This window comes from Gadus chalcogrammus, chromosome 1, assembly GCF_026213295.1.
Source record: "Gadus chalcogrammus isolate NIFS_2021 chromosome 1, NIFS_Gcha_1.0, whole genome shotgun sequence".
NCBI classification, from domain to species: Eukaryota; Metazoa; Chordata; class Actinopteri; order Gadiformes; family Gadidae; genus Gadus; species Gadus chalcogrammus.
Window position 1 is genome coordinate 14732182 of NC_079412.1, and position 25144 is coordinate 14757325.

A 25144-nucleotide genomic window follows, 5' to 3' on the forward strand; every position below is an offset into this window, starting at 1 on the left:
TTGGAATGTCTCTCAGTGAGCCCGAGCATCACGTCTGGCACTGGGTCTGAGTGTTGACAGGGAGGACAGAGAAACACGAGAAGAAGTCAGCTTATTTTCCAGGTCACGCCTCGTGCTACATCCCCAATGGTGTAAACAACAGGACAGGCCCAACACACACATACACACACACACACACACACACACACACACACACACACACACACACACACACACCACACACACACACACACAGACACACACACACACACACACACACACACACACACACACACACACACACACACACACACACACACACACACACACACAGACACACACACACACAGACACACCTTGAGGCTCTTTGACACCCAAAATAAGACAGGAAGGGCTCAGACCTGGGAGACAAAGGCCGAGACGTACGACAAACCAAGCGTGGAGTGAGAAGAGAAGGACTCTGTGTGTCATAAGCCCTTGAGTAAAGTGGAAGTTTGGGTGGGGGGGGGGGGGGGGGGGGGGGGGTTGACAAACTGCCACTTCTGTCACTACAACTCAGCCTGGTTGAGGGGGGGTGGGGGGGCCCCTGTGGGATAAAGGGCCCGATGAGTGAGGCCCTTCATGGTCACCACGGCTCTCCCGGCATTTTCCACAGGGTCCGTAACCCCCCCTGATTGGACGGGGAGGGGGAGGCGGGAGTGGAAGGAGGGACGCTCACAAACACCCTTTGCGGCACGACGCGACCTCAAGAGGTCTGCCCCTCTTTAACAGGTCCCTGGGTCTGACGCGTTACTCGCGAGCGTGCCCGCGCTCCGACACGCTCCACGGTGCTGTGGAAGGAAAGTCTCGACCAGTGTTTCCCAAACTTTTTTTACTGGGGACGCTTTTTTTTTTAATTACAAACAATTGCGACCCAATTCACAATAGGCCTTATCTATAAAAAAAAATAATTAACGCCAATGTGTAAAAAAATAAAATAAAAAGTATTTTGTAATTCTTTTATTTACATTAATTTGGCTACCCAATTTAAATCTCTGGGTCGCGACCCAGTCTTTGGGAAGGACTGGTCTAGACGACGAGGGCACGGTGGTGCGCGTTTGTGCGCAGAGTGTGTTGTTGTGTGCTTTTGTGCGTTCAAGCCGGTGTCTGTCAGGCTGCTGGGGAGCAAAATCGGCCCCGCATTTCCAAAACTTGAAAAACTTCTTGTTTGGAGGGTCTAGTCAAATATATTCCCTCAGGCTGTTTTTCCTCTCTCTCTCTCTCTCTCTCTCTCTCTCTCTCTCTCTCTCTCTCTCTCTCTCTCTCTCTCGTTCTCTCTCTCTCTCTCGTTCTCTCTCTCTCTCTCGTTCTCTCACTCGTTCTCTCACTCGTTCTCTCTCTCGTTCTCTCTCTCGTTCTCTCTCTCTCTCTCTCTCTCTCTCTCTCTCTCTCTCGTTCACTCTCTCTCTCTCTCACTCTCTCTTGTTCTCCCTCTCTCCCTCTCTCCCTCTCTCCCTCTCTCTCTATCCCTCTCTCTCTCTCTCTCTCTCTCTCTCTCTCTCTCTCTCTCTCTCTCTCTCTCTCTCTCTCTCTCTCTCTCTCTCTCTCTCTCTCTCTCTCTCTCTCTCTCTCTCTCTCTCTCTCTCTCTCTCTCTCTCTCCCTCTCTCCCTACCTCATAAGGGCACTGAGACCCACTTGACCATGGCTTTAGTTTGCCACAAGCATTCCACAGTGGGTCTGAATTTTCTCTGCAATGCAAACTATTTCCTTTTCTTTTCGCTCTGGGCACATGAGAAGCCACAGGTACTGCATGGTAGGAACCCGAGCATAGCACGAGACAGCGTAGTCCTTTAGTTTGTTCCTTATTAAATCAGCTCCAGCCCCAAAGGGAAACATTTCCGAATCACTAAACTGTAATAACACATGATATTCTTATGCTCTCCATCACCGGGGATACGTTGATTTAGTGCAAAGAGCTTGGAGCTTGTTAAGCAAATTACTATCTTTACAGTTTCACAAACTTGGACCCCAGGACACGTTGGGTTCTTTTTCATGCTATAATCATAATAATAGTTTATTAACATTTTATTCCTATTTAACAGAAACAGTCACGTTGGGGTTGGTTCCTTTGCAATAATAATAATCATAGATAGAGTTTCACAGGTACTGATGTATTTCACAGGTACCAATGGTAATTGAACGACAAACCCCGATCCAAAACCTCTCAAAACGGCAAAGATCCTAAAAGTACTCCTGTTAAGTAAATGTGTTATTATTTTTAAATCCATTGTTCGCCCTGTGAGGTATGAAAGCGAAGGCATTGAAAGACAACATCACAGCGTGCAGAGTGCTGAGCACCAGCGGGGCGGAGGGGGACCTCCGGTGAGACACAACCTAACCGCATGCCTTCAGAGGCTCTTCACTGTGTGCACCAGCGCTCGCCTTGTTTAGGGAAACACGTCGGGCTTACACCCTGGACCTGTGTGGACCGGCCCGGTTCATCCCTGCGGCACACACACACAGCCACACATACACCTATGCACACACAACCCTATTCACACATACACCTATGCACACATACACAGACGCACCGCTATGCACACACATATGCACACGCACTTATGCACACACACACACACACACACACACACACACACACACACACACACACACACACACACACACACACACACACACACACACACACACACACACACACACACACACACACACACATGGGGTTGGGAATAGAGAGAGAGAGAGGGAGAGAGAGACATAGAAAGCCACAGAACCAGAACTACACTTAAGGCAGAGGAAGATCACAAAGCAGGACCAGGTAGCCTCTGGCTGCTGCAGAGTGACTAGGCAGTAGGACTAGGAAGACGTAAAGGTTGGATTAATCCCTTCCAAACACTAAGTGTGTGTGTATACTTAGCATGCTGCTGACAAATGACACATGCTTCTTTAAGGTTTGAAGTTGGTTGTGATTCACGTGTTATCTCTACGGTGTCTGGACACGTTGACAAAAGCTAAATGTCTACCGGTTTACAGTTGGTATACACAGAGGTATGGATTCTCCATGGGTATGTTTTGCATTTTTTATGATGATTAAAAATATAATTGTGTGTCTTGTCTTTACACTCTCAAAAAAGTGAATTATACACATAAGAATCTAACGGCAGTTTCTGTGTATTTGTTTCATATTGTATAAATAGACAATGGAATAATTTCCCAAATTGCTATAGAAAAACGGAAAGTCCCTGCTTGAATCCAAAGGGACATTCCATCCCCTCAGTTTCCATCTGTAGTGTAACCCTTGAGCAGGGCATTGTAATGAAGGTGCGCCATGGGTCACTGTGGGGTATTTTAGGCCAAAGGTTGCAGTAGGCTGGCGACATGAGGACCAGACAGGGAACAAGATCAGGCTGTGGGTGGGAAACCAGACACCCTCTCTCCCTGCCCCAACGCCCACCAAAGTAATATCTGGGGCTGGGGGGGAGAATTCAACCACAGTGATAGCAGATACCAGAGGGATTATGTAAACAAGGTAAAGGAGAGGAGGCTGTTTACCACTGGGTCAAATAAGGATTTGGTTTAAATGTAATGTCTGCATTACATTTTACATTGTGGCATAAGGCCAGCACTATTTGTGGAAGTAAAATATGTTCCACTCAACCTAGGCGTATAACAAGAGAGAGACCCAAGAATTGCAAGCTATCAATAATGCGCAATCCCATAAAAAATCAAGACAGTCAACTGTCTATATGGATGGAAAAATGTTCCGTGAATACATCCCGGATCCAATATCTGGATTAGGGAATAGGGATGTTCCTTATGACTTATTTCCCTCGTGGTTAACCTGACGCTTCGTGAACTACAAACTTGTTGACGAGAACAGGTTATTATTGAATAGCCCATTCCAGATTGACATCGAAACTCTCCCACACACACACACACACACACACGCACACACACGCGCACACGCACACGCACACACACACACACACGCACACACACACGCACACACACACGCACGCACACACACGCGCACAGACACGCGCACACACACGCACACGCACACACACGCACACACACACACACACACACACACACTTATTTATAGGCATCGTTAACAGCATTGTATTCAATGTGTCCTCCACTGTGTGTGGCATTATACAGTGTCGAAACGCAATCGACTCAAATAACCCGTGGTGCGAAGGCCCAAACAACACCTTCCCAATGGGCCCCCCACACGTCTTCCTTCCCGCCTTCAATTATCACCCCCAGCAGGGGCCCCAGCAAGGGCCCAGCAGTGCCCCCATCCAGGGACCACCCTAGTGTTGCTGCCACCACGAATCCCGTCCCCACCACGGCCCCTACTATCAGTGAACAAAGGGTTACACCTCCCCCTCTCGTTTACACACATATAGTAACCTAGAAATACACACACACACACACACACATACATGCACATACACACATACACACGCACACACAGGCGTACACACTTTTAAAAGCCTTTAAAATACCCGCACACGTATCAACCTACGGTTGCCGGGCCTACCCTGTTTTAATAGGGCTCTGGGTTGTGTTTTACTGGAATAGATGTTCAGCTCTCAAAGCTACTGCCGGTGCTAATGTGAAAATGTGTCCAAAATGAAAGCCAAAACTTTTAGCCCTTTATTAGAAAAGATACAAAAAGTATCCCACTGAAGGCTTCGTGTTGAGATGTTTAGAAATTGAAGGCACAGGAGCAGTTGTCTATTTACAGAGATGTTTCTCTGAAAGGACAAACTGATATTGGCCTTGATAAATACAAAACAGTCTAATGGGGAGGGGGAGGGGGGAGGAGCCAGCAAAGAGTATCTATCTCTCCATGCGGTTGAATGTCAGTTTACCTTAAACATAAACAGAGCATTCTCCTGGGATCTAAAAATACTGTGCACGTAAATGTGTCTGTGTTTGAATGCGTGTAAGCAAGGGTGCGTGAATGTGTGTGTGTATTAGCATGTGTATACTAAGAAACTGTGGGTGCGTGTGTGTGTTTGGGTGTGTACTAAGCAACCGGTGTGTGTGTGTGTGTGTGTGTGTGTGTGTGTGTGAGTGTGTGCGTGTGTTTCCGGTCAGCAGGACTGGGCGGGTGACCCGTCCCGTGCTGGACGAGGCTCAGGGGTCTGCAGCTCCGGTTTCCAGACAGCTGAGAGCTGAGAACCACCGCGGGGGCCGTGGTCTGCTGATATATACGGTCTTGGTTTTTTTTGTTGATGTATGAAGGACGTTGTCAAATGAACCTTAATGCAATATTTCCCTTGTAAAAAAGATGGCATCCACTGACCCTTACAGCTACTCGACTCCACAACTCAGATCCACAAAAAGTATCTATTAGTACGGTTCCCGGCGGCAGTATTTCCCATGATGTCATCGTGTTGATGCGCAGACGGGAGTCGAGAAAGGAGTCAAGGACAGCTGCTGGATGGCTCTGTCGAGAAGTTCGGATTCCTTCCTCCAAGTATGCTGCCAACATCAGCCTAATGACGCCTCGACGTCCATCCGACCACCCGTCTCAGACCCACCTGTTGCTCAGGCCACGTTCACACAGCCCCCTCACAAGGTCGTAGACCAGAACCAGCTAGATCTGTCAACTCCCCGCCCCCGCTCCCATTTATTATAATCAAGTGTTTCATTGTCCGGCTGCGGTGGGCAGGTCAACCTTGAAGCGAAACGGTTGCAGAAGATAAAAAAGACTTTCCCTATCACCGAATATGGCCTGCAGTGTAGCAACTTAGAATGAGTAACGACCTGTGATTTATGGAGAGCACACAGAGGTAATGAATCTCGTCTGTGACTAGGGTAAGCCATAATGAGTTGCAGACGAGCTGTATGTTGTATGTGGGGGAGAGAATGCTTTGGACGAGCCGCAGCAGGGCCTTCAGGGAGACCCGGGGACCTCAAGGAGTCCTGGTCCTAGGCAGGGTCCTTTTGAGAGGGTGCGCCAGGGAAACCACTTTCCAAGGTGATGCTTTTTGGGTTTGGGATCTAGTAATGGACTTGCATTTGGCCGGCTTGGTCTATTGGACCGCCAAGCCGCTTCAGCATGCTGATCTGCCCAGCAGTTTGATTGTGACATCAGAAGAGTGTTTGTTTGACTGCTTCATTATCACAAAATATGAAAGGAAGAAGGAATACTCTCTCATCGTCACAATATGGCAGGAAGAAGGAATAATTGCTCATCATAACACGGCAGGAAGAAGGAATACTCGCTCATCAACATAACATGACCGGACGAAGGAAACGATCACCGCTGAGCACCTTTGCCAAGTGGACGCTCTCAGGATCTGTGTATGTGGTTCTACTCAGCGTGGTAGAACATGTTCAAAACCCTTTTTTTGGTAAATTTCTTTATTGTTGAGTTAAACGCTTCAAATAGTAATCCCTCAGACCCTGCCAAGGCCTAGAAGGGATTACATCGTGTTGACTAAGTGACAATGAGTCGCTCTCAGCTGTTCATTACATCACTATAAACGTGAAAGGAAGAAAGAGCAGTAAAATGGCTTTGCTTTTCACCATCTCGCGCTTCATCACAAAATCAACAGAGAAGTCAGAGACAGATCTTCAAGGTTAAGTCCAAAATAGGAGACTATTAGAAAACTGTTCACATTATTTAAATTACCTGACAGCTTTTCCTTTGGCTGGAATAGGGAAGATACTTTTCCTCTTTATCAGGATCCATGCCCAAGAAGAAAGGACACATATTGTCAAAGGTTGTAGCCACAATTAAGATTAATATGTCTGCTAACAGGTCTAGCCAGTTTAGAAATAGACATGGGTTCGGGACAGAATCTTAAGTTGTCAACAGAAGAATTATTAACTGATGGCAAGAGGTTTTAAATTTGCTGTACTCAAAACCCATAACTTTCTTTGTTCATTTGTTTTAAAGCAGAATTCTGACATATCGAGCTATACTAAGAAAGCTCATGTGCATATGGCTGCTGCGAGTTAGAAAGGCTTACATTCAGTTTAACCAAACGTGGCTCTCACTAACTTGTGTGTTTGCACAAGTTAGTGAGAGCCACACACAAGTGTTTTTGTGCAGCTTTCATTTTCTAAGGAATTCTGCGGATTAAGTTCTCTCCTCGGCCATGGAGGGTCATGTACTCTTCACATCCAAAACAGCCTGCAGGGAATGATTACAATACTGACAACCAGCTCAAGTATTGTCACAGTATGGAGACTCTGTGACAGGAAATGCTAGGCCGATTTATTGCTCTTCATGAATGACGGGGAAGTTACGAGCATAATGAAGGTGGGTTTCCGGGGAAGATAAAAATACCTGCAGGTGATATTACACTCTTCTTCAGAGGCCCTGCTTCCAGAGGGGGTCTTGGTGGAGGGCAGAGCCGGGGGTGGGGGGGGGGGCACAGAATGAGTCAACACTGAGGAAGAGCAAAAGCAGCTCTCTGTGGCGTATCCAGGCCGCATAGGAGAGAAGGCATGTGTTTACTCCTGCTTCTAATTTGGCACCTATCTGACGCACAGATTGAATCAATTCCAGATTCCTATTAAGCTTGCGAGGGGAATTGCATGTTCTTGAGACTTTGGTTGACTACACATTGTTTATCTTGTGTGCGCAGGATCCAGTTGACCACGTGGCCTAGAAGTTTAAATCTGAATGACAACATTCTTTCAAAACCAACTCGGATTGCTAACTCTTGCGCACATAAAACAACAAGTGATACTTAGGGAGTGCTCTCAGATCCGTCGCCAAGGAGTCTCTCACTACAGTCGCCTTCAATGTGGAGGCCTGCTGCTGTGCTCACACCTCCCAGTTTGGTTGTCAGCCCTGGACAGCAATAAAATAAATATACACTGGGGAAAAGCCATGCTTCAGAGGGGGAAAAGCGGGCAGAAACAGCCAACCACTGCTCGACATACTCGCACACCCACATGTGCACTACAAACTGCAGCGCCTTGAGGCCGGCTCTTAAACATGTGAGCACTGTGCGCCTCAGTGTCTCTGCAGATGTGATCCAAGCAGAAGGATTTATGCAACGCATGCAGATGCAATTATTTTCAACCGTGCTATCGTCCCACTTTACTACCACAGGGGAATGTCATTTTGGCTTCTACAATTTAAAGTTTTGAGGATCAAAAGTAGGAATACATGTTAGGCACAGATTCCACCCACTAGCATTCAGTGACATTTTTGACAAAATAGGGAATTACCTCAAAGTTTAGTGAGAGGGTTTAGCAAGAAAAAAGCCAGCAATCATTGACTGATGTTGGTTTTAGCAGGAAATTTGAAATTTGAACAATGCCAAAGGCTGTTATTTTGGGATCAACATGGAAGAAAAGATCAGGGCTCTCACATTCTTCATTCTCTCATTTCTCTTGCACCTTTTTGTGTCTTACTGTCAACCACTGACAAAGAATCAAGGAGATAAACAAGATTATCTCCTCAAGAAGGGAATGACCTTAGGGAAAACTAGAGTTGTGTGACTTCGGCAGGTGTAAAATATCTTCCGAAGGGTTTATAAAAAATTCTGCGTAATGTATCAGGGTCCATGGCCTCCAGATCATAGGCATTGTGTTTCACCACGTCATCCTATCTATGACTATAAAGTGGCCTCCTGGGTTTAACTAGTAGTGATGGAAGAGACACTCTTTGCCTAAGAATTTTATTTTTGGCTAAAGGTAGTGTAATCCTCTTTCGCGATTTTTGGCATACTTGCACATGCCAGGTGATAACATGCAACTTTAAACTTGAGAAACAAGGAGCAAAATCCTGGGCAGACTTTGTATAAGCAAAGCCAAAGAGTGGTGGATGAAGATAGGCTCATGAACAAGGGCCTGAAGAAAAGCTGTTGGATACGAGATAAACAGTAGCCCAGGCACTTTCCAAATCCAAGGTCCACAAGGGGGCCGGACTGCTCTGCATCATAACTGCTGGTTAGATTACATACTCTTGAGAAGTTTGTCAGATTGAATCATTGTTTAATTTGGGTTCAATATAACACCCTTATCACCTTGTAATCTGACTTCATATACCACATCAATGGTTTTACCCACCAGAAATGATTTCCGTCTAGACTCATTCCCTGCAGGGATGTGTGATTAGTCTACATGGCAGAATGGGAGGGAGATCACGTTCACGGGGCCAGTGATGTCATGTGTCAGGCTTTATCATATAATTACATGGCTGTCTGAAACAAGCAGCAGCACCTGGCCAAACACAGCAGCACACAAACTCTTTTGAATGGTAGTCGAAATATATCTCATAACTCTATACTAGTCAGGAGGATCATGGCATTAAGCAGGTTTGGATGGTAACATATATGATCTTATCCAATTAACGATTGTCCCACATGGAGAAGGAGGAAGGAATTCCCCTACAAACGGGGAACGCCCATTGGAACGGTTGCTTTGAAGGAAAGATAAAATCTCTGAGCTATATTAAACATTTTCCTCTTTTAACCTTCTTTCCTTCCTTCCTTCCTTCCTTCCTTCCTTCCTTCCTTCCTTCCTTCCTTCCTTCCTTCCTTCCTTCCTTCCTTCCTTCCTTCCTTCCTTCCTTCCTTCCTTCCTTCCTTCCTTCCTTCCTTCCTTCCTTCCTTCCTTCCTTCCTTCCTTCCTTCCTTCCTTCCTTCCTTCCTTCCTTCCTTCCTTCTTTCCTTCCTTCCTGGGGCCTTTCCTAAATAAACCACACAGTCTTATGGATTACTACTAGGCTATAAATGAATGGCAATCACGGAATTACTAAGCCGCAAAACACATCAAGATAATAGCCATACTGTTTATGTGATGTAAGTAGAGGGAGATGTGTTTTCAATGATTACTTGGTAACTATGACCTTCAAGACCTAACTGAAGAAAGAAAGGGAGAGAAGTGAAACACTAAATAGGCTAACATTGGGCTGTGTCTGAACTTACTACACTAACTACACTGCATCTGGTAACAAGAACCGGAACAATGTAGGATTAACTAGTCATTGCAAGTCATCCAATGACCCCAAAAGACTCCAGCATCTTAAATGGGCCTTTACAGTACCTTTCTGTACTTTATATGCTCTGTAACCTTACAGGTTCTGTACCTTTCATCTTCTGTTCCATAACCTTACAGGCTCTGTTACCTAAGAGGTTTTGACCTAATGATGTCCTCATTGTAATTAGGGTAGCCAGGAGGAGCAGATAAGACTGTGCAGTAAAACTTGTGCAGGTTCAAATTACGAGCCAACACCTCAAAGAAGCCTAATGGCTGTTGGCTGTTGATGGCTGATGATGTTACAATCATCGAAGAAATCTTATGCGACATTGTTATATTTAGAATACCAGCCATCCTCGCAGTGCTTGTGCACATGGAGAGAAGAGTAACAGATGTCCAAGGTACCTTGCAAATGTCTATTAGAGGATCCTACTGAACATAAATGACCCATGGGATGCATCCACAGACTGCTATGTGCGCTTTCTACAAACCTTTAGCTGAGTACTTAAGTAAAGTAATGCGCGATGCAATGCGAAAGTAGCCCATGTTAATAACAATGTACGACCGAATTTTACAGTCTTACCCTTTGGAGTTTCTGGCTCAGTTCCAACAGCACAACACACCTGAGGGTGCCTTTGCTCTGATCCACTCACCATAAACACAGTCCCAGACCCACCCCAACCCCGACAGCTGAAAGATGAAATTCACCTGTCCTCATAATTCACAGACAGGCCCTAATTTGAAGGTGTGCTCAGACACCTACAGCAACATCTGTTTGCCAGGGGTTCATATCACAATACAAAGACAGAAAGGCAGCTAACCCGCCCATTGGAAGCAGATGTGAAGGGGATCATTTCCTATGATAATAAGAGATAATTACAGAATGTAGGCTTTTGGTGTCCGTGTGAAAACAAAGAGCTCAGGAGTGTTTTTATTAATTCCCACTGCTAATAAGCAAGCCAACACAGACCAGTCCTGATGACCTCTTAAAATGAGAAAAGAAAGCAGAAAGAGCCTCATTTGAGTCATGCTGGCTTAGTGTTACAGTTATTTCCAACAGAGTGCACTCTCATATTGTGTAACAATTTCTGAACTATTATAAGCTTGAAGCGAGGAAGGGGTTTGTTAGATGGGAGGAGCTTCGCTGACTTTTCCTCCAGGACTAGGTGTTTACTGTCAGATAATATATCCAGCCCAAGACATCAGTCGCAATAGCTAAAATACACACAATCCTGACACTCGAATCCCGAATCTCTGATCGCAAAATCAGTATAAAAAAAATACAAGAGCCAATTGGTAGGCTATACAAAATCACTGTTATAACCAATAGACTTTTTTTTACAAACAGAGATACGTCATAGTGTTGGCATTATTAAGAATCAAAAACGGCTTACTCACACCCCAAAAGTGTCTTTCAGAATATTAAGTAACATTATGTTTACAACTTTGCCTAATTGGTTCAGTATAAAAAAATAATCTATGATGTGGTGGAAGTTTTAAAGACATTGTTGTTGTATGCTGTATCTTGTTAATAAATAAGCAAGTAATTCACCGGGCCCCATCCATTTTAGGCTGGCATTTATTGGTGTTTATTTGTGTCGAACCCATTATTTGTGTTTAGAGTTGAGCAGGGTTGTGCGCGCGCGCGCGTGTGTGTGTGTGTGTGTGTGTGTTTCATTTGCTGCCGTCTTGTGGGCGAGGCGAGTGATACTTTGCCAGTATGCACACAGACCTCAAACACACAGCCTCCAGGCCCCCGTGCTTACCCTATGAAAACTACTGTCTGGGAGCCCTCTAGAAATGCGGCGGTGTTGTGTCTGCTCCCTCTATCTAGAATCAGAACAAACAGCGCCGAGCTCATTCTTCTATTATCTCCCCACTAAGTCTGCCGTTCTTTTCCATTGCTTCTGCACCGCGGAGCCCTGGGGCGTGGCAGCAGGGTGCAGGGAGACATGGGCTCCGGGGCGGGCAGGGCATGCGCCGGTGCCAAGGAATCCGAGGTCCGGGGGTCTGCCACCATTGTGCCGCCTCCCTCGCGCCGGGCCGCCCTCCCTGCCCCCGCCCCGTGCACCCGTGACAGGGTCACAACGGAGCCCCAGCGAGAGCACCCTCTCGCTGGGGCCTCTTCAACCCAGCACGGCCCAAAGGGCCTCCTCCGGGGGCCTTAGGGGCCCCATAAATCACACAGGCTTAGTTCAGTTCAGAGGAAGAACCGTTTAATTAGCCCCTCTGGAAGCACTGGTTGTCTGACCTTGTCTAAGCTTGCCTGATAAATAAGATCTAAAGAGGGTTTTTCTTCCTCAAACATGAGAAAATAAACCCCCCTGAATCAGTTATTTTTTCTGTATTCATTACAAAATTAATAGGAAAATATAAAGCATGAATTTTTAGGATAACATATTCATCGTTTAAGGCAAAGTGAGGTAGCCTGTTGAGCCGATAGTCACACATCATAACATGGATATTTTGAATAACAGTTCAGTTCGAATAACAGTTGCCAATGCCAACGATAAAGGCATGGTTGCATTAGTTTGGTTTCCATATGCATGTAAATATCAGCATATGAATTCCCTTAGATTACATTCTCTCGTTAACCTCAATTTGTCTTTGCCTCTCCCTTTGTCCCATAGCTGCAACAACATACAGTTATCAGATGATCAGATCAAATCTGATAACAAGGGCGGGATTCTAAGTTGGACCCTTTTTTTATGTGTTTCCGTGACCAGCTTGGGAAATAAAACCCAGCAGGGTTGAATGGAAAACACACACCAAAACAACCAGACCTTTACAGCTCTGGCAGGCCTACTGTGATGGAAACAGCAATATCACAGTCCAACTGAGCAGGAAAATAAATGCAATGACTGGCTCATGACTCAATATAACTGAGCTCCATAAGGTCCAAAGGAAATTTCTTAATCCCTTGTTCAAACATGCCATTCACAACTGTATAATAGAGAAAAACTAACAGGAAAGCTACTGTGCTACTTAGAGCAAGGCAGGCAATCTGAAGAAGCTGACGCAAATAGAACTGAAAACGTTTGCCCCTGCATGTTTACTCTTAAGGGGATTACAGAAGGTGGACATGAGGGGGGGGCGGGAAGGTTGTTGACTAAAAATCAAAGGAAGAAGAATTGGACAAACTCAAGTTTGTACAGATGTATTTATGAGATAACATGTCTTCAATGGCAGGAGACCAAAGAGGGGACTCCCGGGTCGGAAAACAGCCGGTCATAACGCTGGACGCGTGGAACAGGATGTGTCCCGAATTGCACTCAGGAAAGCATGACAAAAACGTCACTCCAGGGGAAGTGCGTTTGTTTCGCCCACAGTCGATTCCCATCTTCATTTCTCCAACAGGATGATAACTCATCCCAAGCCAGAAGCTTCGGATGCCCATAAAGGAGCCTCAAACAATGGTCTTCAGAAAAGATCTCGTCTAGCTCTCGATATAGCCCACAATGAAAGAGATCACTTGGCCAGACTTCCCCTTCCTATTTTGCCTGCAGGAACTGCTGAGTCAGTGGTGGAGCGGCTGGAGAAGGTCAGGGGTGTCGTAAAAAGAGCTGGGTGCTGTTCAGGTTAAATGTGGAAGCCTTTCACCGGCAGTTAAAGTGGAGAAAGGGGAGAAAGAGGAAGGAGGAAGGGGGGTGAGGGTAAGTGTGTGAAAGAGACAGAGAGAGATAGAGAGACTTTCCCAATTCATTGCATGTGTGTGTCTGTGAGTATACATATATTTGTTTGTGTGTGTGTGTGTGTGTGTGTGTGTGTGTGTGTGTGTGTGTGTGTGTGTGTGTGTGTGTGTGTGTGTGTGTGTGTGTGTGTGTGTGTGTGTGTGTGTGTGTGTTTGTGTTTGCGCACATGCTAGTTTGTGTGTGAGTGTGTTTGTTTTTGCACAATTGCGTCTGTGTGTGTGTTTGCATGTGTGTCTGCGCACTTTTGGTGTGTATGTGTGTGCGCACGTGCATGTGATAGTATGTGCGTGTGTGTGTGTGTGTGTGTGTGTGTGTGTGTGTGTGTGTGTGTGTGTGTGTGTGTGTGTGTTCGTGTGTGTGTGTGTGTGTGTGTGTGTGCGTGTGTGTGTGTGTGCCCATGACTTGCTTTGCCGAGTGGCTGTGCACATGCAAAAGGGGTATGTTTTCAGGGGCGCGTTGCTGACGTGCTAACACAGACCAGACCATGATGGCTCTGCTCCTGCGAGGATTTAATCCTCTCATACCTATCTGAATGCCTGCAGCCAGGATGTGAAGAAGTGGAGAAGTCCACCGAAAAATGAGTGCTTCCGCAAGAAGGATGTCCTAATAGCTAATATATCATTAACCTTATCGTGACGTATTTATCCATTAGCTAAAGATACCTTTTCGGGCAAATTACACAGTAATAACAGTTCCAAAATGTTGTCTTGTTGCCGTTAGCAGCGACGTGCCTGATTGAGTTAACAAGGTAAGAAGGACAACATTGGGTATGCAGTCACATTGTGTAGCATTCAACAATATTACTGGTGCAATAATACTGGTCAATATTAAAGAGGAGACATTTTTTGCTTTAGTTTTCATGCCACCCAAAATGTTGCTACATCCCATCCCTTAATAATCAAATATTTAGGAAGTTAAGAGATCTTATTTTATTTTATCTTGCGACTTTGAAAAGAAAGACAATTTGCAACTTCTTAAAAGTGATAAAAGAAAACAAAAGTACTGGCACGGAAAGCTTCACCATTTGGCATGTAGAAACCTGTCTTACATTAAAAGGAAGCTAAAAGAAGAAAAAGAAAAGAAAGCAAAGGCGGTGTACTTTCATCTGTGTTCTGGGAGGTAACTGGGAGGTTGCTGTTGTTAGGTAAAAGTTCACTCAAAGAACTTTTGTTCAACAAAGTATGGACATCTTACATACTCAAGACAATTGTACTCCCTGTGTTTCTACACCCATCTCTTCATTGTTACATTTCCTAAAGTATGGAGGTCCAAAACAAAATGAAGCATACATCATAAGATATTCCATTTTTCATACCAGAGCTTACTTCTTGTTGGCCAGTCCCTAATTAGATGGGAAGAATTGAAAGAATAAACTGAATATAGTGGGATACGGAAAGAGCAGAACTGTGGCTTTAGGAACTAAATGAAAGAGCAGAAAATGTATTCATTTTGCAAAACATTACAAAAGAGACTTGTTACGAACACCGCCCTTTTGAGAATCTAAGTACTGTGTGTGCAAAGAAGGCCAATGCAAAGAAAATACATTTGTCTTCTAAGGCAAGAAAAAGCATACCCGAGTGACTTACATTGCTCCTCAGTAAATGGACAATATGACATTCAGTAACATACAGATGAAGAGAAACCCTCGTCAGTTATTATTGATGTTTTTAAATGTATTTATTATCAGCCTCAGAGGGAAAGCGTTGGAGTAAATCTCTATTGAGTGCAGGCATGGACCATGCCAAAGAAGAAAGAAATGCTAGATTGACATGCTGGACAGATGAGGATGTGGATGCTTATTTGCTTGCAATGCCCCTGTCATTTAGAACATAATTATCTAAGCAATTGAGGTCTTTCCTGAAGTCATCTTGTAACCTTACAATGACCTCACTTGGCCAACACCTATACCTATAGCTCCATAAAAAAGGAATGGAGAGCAATATAGTTTACTTGACATGACAAGACTAGCCAAGGGGCAGTTATAAACATTAATGTTACCATTAGAGAACCTCTTAATAACCTAAGTGACTGTTCATCACTTTCCGGCACATTTCCCATGGGGGGGGGGGGGGGGGGGGAGAGATTTTCAACGCAAAACCGTATGGGATGGGCTAGTAGTTATTACAACCAATGTTTCAGTGGCTTTCCTGTGCACATAATCAGTGCTGATCTATTTCATGAATCCACATATTTGGGACTATTGAATTTCCTCAAACATATCCCTGAAAAGGGGGTGTATGCCGGGAAAAAAGGGAGGGCAGCGTGTGCATTGAGTGTGTTGAGGTGTACGTGTGTGGCAAGCGATGGAAGGGATGCAAGCAGGCCTGTAGGTTGTGGCATGCAGCACTGGGAGAACGTTGACTCATGTCGGCACACGCAGAGTTCTGCTGCTGTACCAGCTGTGCTCAACAGCCTCCTCCTTTTGTCTGGCGCAAACGCAACGTGTGCCGAAGCTGAATGAAATGGATGCTTTATAATGACGCTGCTTTGAGGGTGAGATGTTTTGCCAAATCCCCCAAAATCTGCACCTTAAGTCGGTTCGGCAAATGTTCACATGCGTGTCCAAGGCTACTGAGCGCAAATCTGTTCCAATTCCTGGAGGATTGCTATGAAACCACAAGGGCAAATTCTATGCGTTGACTCAACTGTAAATCACGCCTTATGAGGGACATCCACCGTTATTGTGTATGTGCAAGAGAAGAAGTGCAAGGCTGAACCGAAAGATGCATCATTCATTCCGACATGGTGTAGGCCGGAAGTGTTTTAAGGAGCTAATCTTCCATACATCACGCGGACTCGCGGAGCCCCTTCCCTTAAACCCCTCCCCCCCTCCCAAACAGGGGGGGGGGGGGGGGACAGCAGCAGCAGTCAGGCACCGGGAGGTCTCAGCTCTCCAGCCTCCACGCAGACCCTCCTAGGTCCTCCCCACTCGCCTCAGGGCATGCGCTCCCTATGTGCCCGTGAGCTTGGAGGAGCCCCTCTTCAGGCCGGGTACACACACATTGTCCCCCGTGCCGGCAGGACGGCCTCTCTCTCCTGGGGCTATGACTCAACAAAGCCCTGTTTGCTAAGCTGACTCTTTGACCAATTATCTGGACGGGTAAGGAAACAGGGGGGAGGATGGAGGGGAGGAGGAAGGGGGGGGGTGTATCCTGGGGTAGGAGTCTATTGGGCAGAACTTCCCCACTGTTCAAACTGTGGAATGAGGCCGGTGTTTGCACTACTGTGCTCCACTACCCCTCGGGGTCCTCATTGACTCTGAATAGAGTTTTATAGCGCTCAGGTAGCCGGTCTCAGATGGCACAGCACCACCCCCTCCCCCCCCCCCACTCTCTTCTCACTTCAAACCCTGTCGGCCTAAATCGCCAAATTAAACTGCTGTTAGGCACCATAATACCCCTACAGGGAATACAATGGTTACACCAGCCAAAAATGGAAAATAAAATAAAGGACTTTATTGAAAGCGGACGCCTGTAGCTGTACTGTAGTCATCAAGAATCTAGGCTGCTGCCCTTTCCCCAACACCATTCCCCCCCGTTAGGGAAGTCAGGGGACAGTCTTGCAGCAGTCTAAACTGGGAGATCGCAGGGCCCAAAGTGTCAACAGTGCTGCTGCTGCTGCTGCTGCTGGTTCTGATGTCATAGAGTTGAAAGAGGTTGGTTACACTGTGTTCATGCTATGAAGGGTGACTCACACAAAGCATCACTGTTGTACAATTTCATCCTTGAACGAGCTAAATACTGTGTAAGATGGTGGGTTTAAGTCAAGCACTATTGTCATTAAAGTAACACTGTTAAAAGGAACAGTGCATTGAGTCTTTCATTTACAATAGAGATAGGTACATTATTGAATATAAGTAACTGTCAAAGCCATAGTGACACTTTTAAGCAAGTTTGATTAAAAAGTCTGTCATCACTTGTCATAAATGCATTAAGCAGATTCTCGAAGATGAGCTTATTCAATTAGTTTTCAGTTTTACTTTCATTCAGGCAGTGGTAGAAGTGGGTGGGGTGGTCATCTTCTAATATACTAGATAATTTATGCATGCACTATAGGGCTGTTATGATGATCTAAATCTAAAGTTGTTGGGTGCAACAACATAGGACTTTGAGGTTCCACCTTATTGAAACCATATGTTAGGTTCACCAACCCTCAAAACATTATCTATTAGTCAAACACTGTTTGCTCCTTGGAATTGCACAAAACTTAAAGGCAAAGAACATTGATTTTTCAGAAAGTCCTCAGACCAAATCTGTATCAAACATTCGAGACATCAAATAAGTTCAGGGGGGAAAATACATTTCCTGGCAACGTTTAAATGGGTTTGCTTTGCACCTGAAATGAAATGGGACTATATGGCCCAGCTTTTTAGGTGTTGGGGAGGTGACGGTTGAGGGGTGAGAGTCCAGCCATGATCGCAGAAGAAGGAGGAGGATAACCTTTTCTCAGCACCAAACGAATGGCTCTCTTCTTTAAGATTTATGGAACACATACAGAGGTGTATGTAGCCTACACCGTATGGCGCATATTTCCTAAACATTAGCCTACATGGTATAACATAGACAGATCTTTGCATCAAGTGAAAAATTGAACTAGGCAACTTGCAATTTAACTGCTATTTGATCGTCTCTAGACATGTGGCGTGATTAAACAGAAGTCAGCCTGCATGTTTGGCAAATACATGCTTGAGTTAGGAAAACATTATAAAACAAATGTATCATGTCCTAACCACTGAATGTCCAAGCGATGCAAGGTGTAGCAATACACTGCTTTTTATTAACAGGCTATCTATCTATTTTTACACTGAAAAAAGTGAGGGTCTCGAAGACCCTTGGGATAGCTTCCTATGAATAGCTGTCTCTATGGACAGAGCAGCCTCAGTCAAGCCGATGTTTTAGTCAAATTACTTTGACTAACAAGCGACTGTATAGTAAAGCCCGAAACGCGTGTGGTTTTGAATTGATTCCATAGTCAATGTGCCGGACCGAACCACACAATTTAAAACGTTTAGTAGCCTCAGAGTTTTGCCTATAATAGGAATAACGTCAGTGTGATAGTGATTTGCAGTTGCAACTTGCAACTAAGTTACCCTTTGTAAACTCAAGAATAATGTGAACGCATGCAAAATTAATTCATCAAGTTCATAAAAAGTTTGTAAAACTTTCCCAAATGAAAGTGTACTTACAGTGAGTAGTTGATAAGCAAGTATCAAAGTGAACGTAAGTCCATGGATCCAGCAGATCCGAGTGCCCATTTTCCACCAACCCAGGCTGCACTGCTGGGAAAAGAAAATCAAGGTCCTTCTCTTCTTGCCACTTGGGAAGTGTGTTTCTGTACCTATTCACTTCTTACTATGAAGTTGAAATGGCTTCTCTAGCTCCCACGCCCGGTGGGACTTCATCAACAGGTAGCGATCCCTTAGCAATTTGTTGGAATGAAAATATTTGCAAAGTGCCGTGTATCTAGTGCGTTTATCGGCTCAATGGCTTCACTTTCTTTGGCAGTCCGAAAGTTTGACTGGGCAAAGCACGCGCAAGTCAATGGGAAGTCCGACTCCGGCTGGGGCACAGGACTACTGCCCCGAGTAAAAGGCGGAATGGAATTCAGGGAGTGCTGAAAGACAGCTAATCCCAAAGAGGAGAGACACAGCCTAGACCCTGCCCATGCATTAACAGAAATTTGCAGGCCGATTTGAGACGGATAAGACATTTGTCAGATTGGACGAAATTAACATATCGTAGTTACACATTTTTTTATAGACTATATATATAAACACGAGAATAGTGTACTCAGGTGGCCGCGGGGAAGTTTTCTTGATATTTGTCAGCCCTGCAGCCTTAAACATGCCTGATCTGGTAACTGCCTCAAAGACATGCATTCCAAAAAATGCTTTCTAATTCCCTATGGAATTCAACACAACAAACCAAACCCATTGTTTTAGAAGCTCAGAAGATCAAGACATGAGAACACATGGGTGGAAAATTCAGGGTATCTTTAGACCAGAGTTAAAATAATTAAAACTTTTATACCAAAAGTGTGGCGCCATCTAGTGGAAATTCGCGCATCAAAACACCTGTATGCTTACTCTATTTAAAAATATGAGAAAATAAATGATTCCTATTATGTTTTGAAGCACTGATTTTTACATTTTAATCTATACATTTTTATTAGGATCTTTCAACAACACAACGCACTTAAAATACAAAGACACATGTTCCCTAAAAAAAAATTCTAATTAAGAACTTAAAGAGTCAAGACATGTTTGAGGATACAAAGTTGAAGAGCGACGAATTCCAAACATTGCAATTCAAATCACAAAAATATAGGGTTTGTGAGTTTTTTTGCTGAATACTACTGACCTATTCCAAGGGGGTTCTGCCTGTGGCTTGCTGATTTTAGACAGTGAGAGCAAAATGGATGAATCACGGACCAGAATGGTGTGTTTATGGGACTCCTCCCTACCCCCTGCTTGCAAAAAATAAACACAAATACTTGGAAAATAGATTATCAAATCTGCTTGCAATTCACAGCCTCAAGGAGGTCCTGAAAGCAATTCTTGAAATACGATGTTGAATGTTAGTTTATCTGATTTAAAACTGGGCCTGTTGAACATCTATTACATCCATATTGACAACACCCTATATGGTCAACTGAATTTGTGTTGGCTCAGAGCAGATACACAAAGCTAATTTCTTCCCATCTTACAGCAATAAACAGGCAGGGGAAAGTTAGTATGTGCTGCCAAAGTGTGCCATGCAATCCAAAGGTTACACTAGGTTTTCTGAACCCATTTGAAAATGAGGACCCTATATCATTTCAATTTGTTAGGTGTGAGATAGATGATAGATGCAAAGTAAGCTTTCAACAAGATGACGTAAAATACGGGACAAAATATGCCTGACCATTTTTTATTTGCAGTAATATAAACATTTAGATGTGGCTCGAAGGACAAAAACATTTAAAGATCCCAACATTTTCTGCTCTTTCTGTAGTATACTCTGTCGTTTTTTGACTCACCTTGGGTGAGTTCAAAATACTACAGAAGAGTATACTTTAGAAAGAGAATAATACTACCGTACAGAAAGTGGTCTGTGTTGCCAGCTGGATCGGGAGCATGCAGCTGGGGGAACCTCACGAGAAGCAAATGTTCCACCACAACAATTTGCTTCATACTTTGGTGTCAACAACCTTGAAGTCATAGTCCTAGATGACTATGTCTTACAGTATCAGAGACCGTTAGTGAGGTGACAGTTAGTCAGTTTATAGAAATAAAGACAACATCAAATGTATCTTTGCAATGGATTGTCATTTCAGCTTTTTTGTGCCACTAAGCAAGTAAAATAATACATAATACGTGTATAAGGCCAGTTCTCATACTTTTCATAAAGACTGCAGCTGCATGTAAATGTATCACTGCAGCCATCACTTTTATTATGATGTATTGATTTATAACTCGATATGGCTCGATCAACCCAGAATTTATTCCCCTCCAAATTCATTAGGTTTGTGGAGAACATTTTAAAAGAAGTCATGCATTCACATTTTTTTCAATAATAGTGCAGGCTTAAAATTAATATATATGAATATAACGAAGTTTAAGGCAAGTAAATATATTTTATGAATACAACTCTAAATCATAGTTACAGTCTCAGATGAATTCACTGGCTTCACATAATTAATTGAAAAGGTAACTGTAAAAAAACATTTATAAAATCATTCATAACCTTCTTTTTAAAACGGGGCTCTTATTGATTAGCAATAAGAAAATGTGACAGTTGACAACAGCCATAAAGATGTAAAAAAAAAGAGAGAATAAAATCACAAAAAGAGTGGTGATACCAAATGACATCAGTGGTGGCAATAATGTCAGGCAGGAGTTTGTCCCTGGGATTGGGTTTGAAAGTAGAGAAGTTTCCGTAGGAAGTTAAAGGAGCCAGGCATCTGCTTATAGAGGCCCTTGGCCGAGTTCTGAGATACCTCGTTGTTAACCTAAAACAACACCAACAACATAGTTCTTCAGGAAATGTCAAAACGAAGCAGCAATTAAATCTTACCAATGCAGCACTTCTCCAATGCTTAAACACTGTTAAAATGCTGAAAAGGAAGTGGACACGGAAACAACACCCACACTCATTTGAAATTGAAATAATGATACATGAAATTGTGCTTGGTCCATCGAGAGACATGTATAATGTAAGACGATAACACATTAATAAAACTGTATCAAAGCTCACCATCATCAACATGGTGACTAGGTCATTTGCGTCAGCGTTTTCCTCCAGAATGTTATCCAGTATCTCTACGTACCAGGAGCCTGAGAGAGGGTCTCTCCAGGACACAAAGCCTATGCAAGGAGATATTAATCCAAAACAGCCCCACACTCAATGAAATATATTGTTTTATATCACACTATATCTCAAGCCAAACCAAATGACTCTAAATCTCTGTTGACAAAAACATAGGTTAACACAAATAAAATGATAAACAGTGCATATCCTGCACAACGAAATCCATTCCATACACACACTTAAATACCCAAACAATTTAATCGAGACACAATGAAGTCCACACACACACACACACACACACACACACACACACACACACACACACACACACACACACACACACACACACACACACACACACACACACACACACACACACACACACACAACCCACCAGGGAAGGTGGAGTAGGAGACGAGGATGTCGCTGGGCGTGGGCAGGGTGGCTCTGGCATCGGGTTCATCTGACGTGCTTATGGAGTCGCTGCTGGATGACATGGGCATGGCGTCCGTCTGGTCGTCCGCTCCGCCCATGTAGGGCTCGACCTCGTCAGGAGACACTTCGAAACCTGTGTCCTTCTCGCCTGTTAATGAAGAGATAATAATAATAAATCATGCAATAAATAAAAACGTGAGGATTGTCTTTCAGGATCGCTTAGCACTGGAGCACATTATCTCCAACCAGAAGACGTAGTATTCTCACAGATAGTCCAGAGTTTTAAAATGGGCAGAGGGGCGCATTTTGAGGCCAGATATCCTCCATAAGGAGTATATTGAAACGTTAAAAAGATTACCTTATTTGAAGATACCCAGTGAGTACGTCAACGAACCGACTGAAAGACCGAGTTCAGCATCATTACCTCCACCGCAGGCCTGGATGAAGAACAGCTTGGGTTTTCCCTGTAGGGATGGGCAATGCTGTCCATTCAGGTAGTTGGTGATGAACTGGACGGGGACAGCAGGTCCGTCCACCCCATGTACGGCACCAGGGAAGCGGTTGTGATTCACCTACAAACCGGAAAACAATAACTTCCAGGTTTATAGAGATCCAGCAGTCAAGGCCCAGTGGATTGATGCGATACAAAAGCATGACAGGCCATTTACTTTTTGGACATGTATTTTAAGGTAGGAAGGTAAAGTATAGAACAACATAGCAGTCACCTAGCATCCCCTAATGACATCCCCTAAAGTATAACATATTTGGGTCGGATAGACTACCTTGCTATGCAATACACATGAACAAAAACCGAGAGAAGGGAGATTAAAATTAGTATTGCAACTGTGTAAATGTGTGTTTGTGTACCTCAGTCCCATGAGACAGTATGATGACCACACAGCAGTCAAACTGAGAATGGTCTATCTTTGACAGAACACACAGCTCATGTCTTATTTGCTGAAACATGAAGATCATAAAACAATTAGTGTGCATTTAGAAATTGTTTATTATAGATAAAAAAGTAAGAAACGAGAAGTGTGCTGTGACGGCAAGGCTCACTTTGTATCTCAGGTTTGTCTTCACTCTAACTATGAAGTTCAGTGACTTGAATCTTTTTTCTAGTTTGTCACAATCTACGTTTGAGCCTTTGCGATCGCTCAGATCGGCGTTGGGTTCAAACTTCACGTTGTTTATGATCAGGCAGTGTCCACATGGGCTGGCATCCATTTTATAGGTCTGAGGAGAGCACATAGAGAGAGCATAAAGTCATTAATGAGATAAATATTATCGTCAACTTGTAAACGTGTCTAATGTGGTGTAAACAACATTTACCTGAATACTATCTTTCCTTGTTCTCCTTGGTGGCCGTGGTATTCTGTATTCGCTTTCTGGCGCTGGGAAAAATAAAATAAAACTTTTTTTAACCAAAAACCAAAGACGACAATCTTATTCTGTTCTATAAATATGATTCTTACATGGGCTTGGAGAGTCGCTAGGTCTCTGGATTGGATAGATCGGAGCAATGTCTTTTCGAGGCCTATCAACATTCATAGGCGATGCTATTGGAAAAACAAAACACAATAAAGTGAACATTCAAGGTTGTTGTTATCTATTATCGCTGGTGTCCAAAGAAAGAAATACATACAGACAGGTAGAGGTTGGAGAACAGGGCGGATGTCTTCCAGGGCCGTCGGGACCAGAGGCTGAACTGGGGCTTCTCCACCCAGCAGGAGCTCTGCCAAGGGGAGCTGCCCTGCATCACGGAGGCACTGGATGAAACATGAGAAAGCCTGGGAACCACGTTTCTCTAGATCACAGAGTAGCTGCCTGGCCTGGTCCCGCCGGGTTCCGGAGTTCTGGAGGGAGACAGATTTAAGTTCACTACATATATAGACTGATCAGAACCAGAAACCTGGTCCCTTTACTACACCGGTGCCATATTGATGACCAAGAGCACGACGTACTGTCATATCTTGATGAAAATGTTGGAAATCTACCTTAATCTCATCAATCATGTCTTGGGTGAAAATTCCCTTTTCCAGAAGTCCATCGTAGAGCTCTGATGGTTTCAGATCCACAACAAGAGTGACCCTGTTGCGCTGAAGAACACTCCTGTGTTTTGGATCCATTCTGGAGTTCTAAACCAATTGTAAAATAAAGTTTGTAGTCATACAAAATAAAACGCAAGAACTAGCGTACATCCATCGACAGAGAATATCTTGTATGGCAATCCTTCTTTCGATTCGAATCGTTGTTTTGTATTCGCACGGTTGCAGGAGACATTTCCTTGTTTACATCACTCCCTCTTTTGATTGGTTAGCTGTTGGAGTCAATAGAAAAAACAAGGGGTGTGTTGGATACACTTGCCGAAGTGAATTCCACTGTACACACATGCCTCTCCCCCGCCATATTGGAGAGGCAAAGTAGCCTGTGAACATTTATAAGTAAGTGGGCGAGCTAGGGTTTTATGGATACCAAGCACTATAACGTTAAAAATGTTCAACTGATTTCAATTACTGTTTTTACTGAACGGTTAGTAATAAAACTAATAAATTGCAAAAAATAAATATGTGTCTATATATTATATATAAACTGTATCTCATATGATTAAATATTAATATAAAATATCAACGTATTCGGTTGAAAATGTAAAAGTTATAGTGCTTTTTATCCAGGAAAGCCGCAGTTTCCACATTTACTTGTATTTGTTTGCAGGACAGTGCGCCGCTCCAATATGGCGGCGACGTCGACGCGAAAACGGGTCGAAGGAGTCCATCGAATCGAAGAACGGT

At 44.0% G+C, this 25144-nt stretch overlaps 2 protein-coding genes across 11 annotated transcripts in view; both read right to left on the reverse strand.

Moving 5' to 3' along the window:
* Window positions 1–19221, reverse strand: part of hspg2 (heparan sulfate proteoglycan 2) — a 99953-nt gene extending 80732 nt beyond the window's left edge. For 6 of the 10 annotated variants that reach the window (XM_056591094.1, XM_056591108.1, XM_056591127.1 and 3 more), the window contains exon 1: window positions 18815–19221. In XM_056591094.1, coding sequence (XP_056447069.1) covers window positions 18815–18883 — 69 coding nt within the window. In that variant the 5' untranslated portion in view covers window positions 18884–19221. The remainder of the gene's footprint in view (window positions 1–18814) is intronic. The other 4 variants (XM_056591136.1, XM_056591118.1, XM_056591144.1 and 1 more) reach the window with 2 other exon arrangements.
* A 354-nt stretch (window positions 19222–19575) lies between these two features.
* On the reverse strand, window positions 19576–24727 carry casp9 (caspase 9, apoptosis-related cysteine peptidase). Its single transcript, XM_056591187.1, has 10 exons — window positions 24350–24727; window positions 23998–24208; window positions 23828–23911; window positions 23685–23746; window positions 23412–23588; window positions 23220–23309; window positions 22777–22924; window positions 22312–22500; window positions 21864–21973; window positions 19576–21618 (listed from the first exon to the last, which is right to left on the reverse strand). Exons 1-10 carry the CDS (start codon window positions 24479–24481, stop codon window positions 21496–21498), a joined length of 1326 nt encoding a protein of 441 aa, XP_056447162.1. The 5' UTR covers window positions 24482–24727; the 3' UTR covers window positions 19576–21495.
* Between the last annotated feature and the right edge of the window lie 417 nt (window positions 24728–25144).

What these genes read in the sequence shown, in the direction of transcription:
- casp9 (XM_056591187.1), bottom strand. Translation starts at nt 24,481, where the DNA reads ATGGATCCAAAACACAGGAGTGTTCTTCAGCGCAACAGGGTCACTCTT. An exon ending in TACTGTCTCATGGGACTGAG is followed by an intron (nt 22,925 to 23,219) that starts GTACACAAACAC and finishes TCCGGTTTGTAG; the next exon opens with GTGAATCACAACCGCTTCCC. An exon ending in TAGTCACCATGTTGATGATG is followed by an intron (nt 21,619 to 21,863) that starts GTGAGCTTTGAT and finishes GTGTTGTTTTAG; the next exon opens with GTTAACAACGAGGTATCTCA.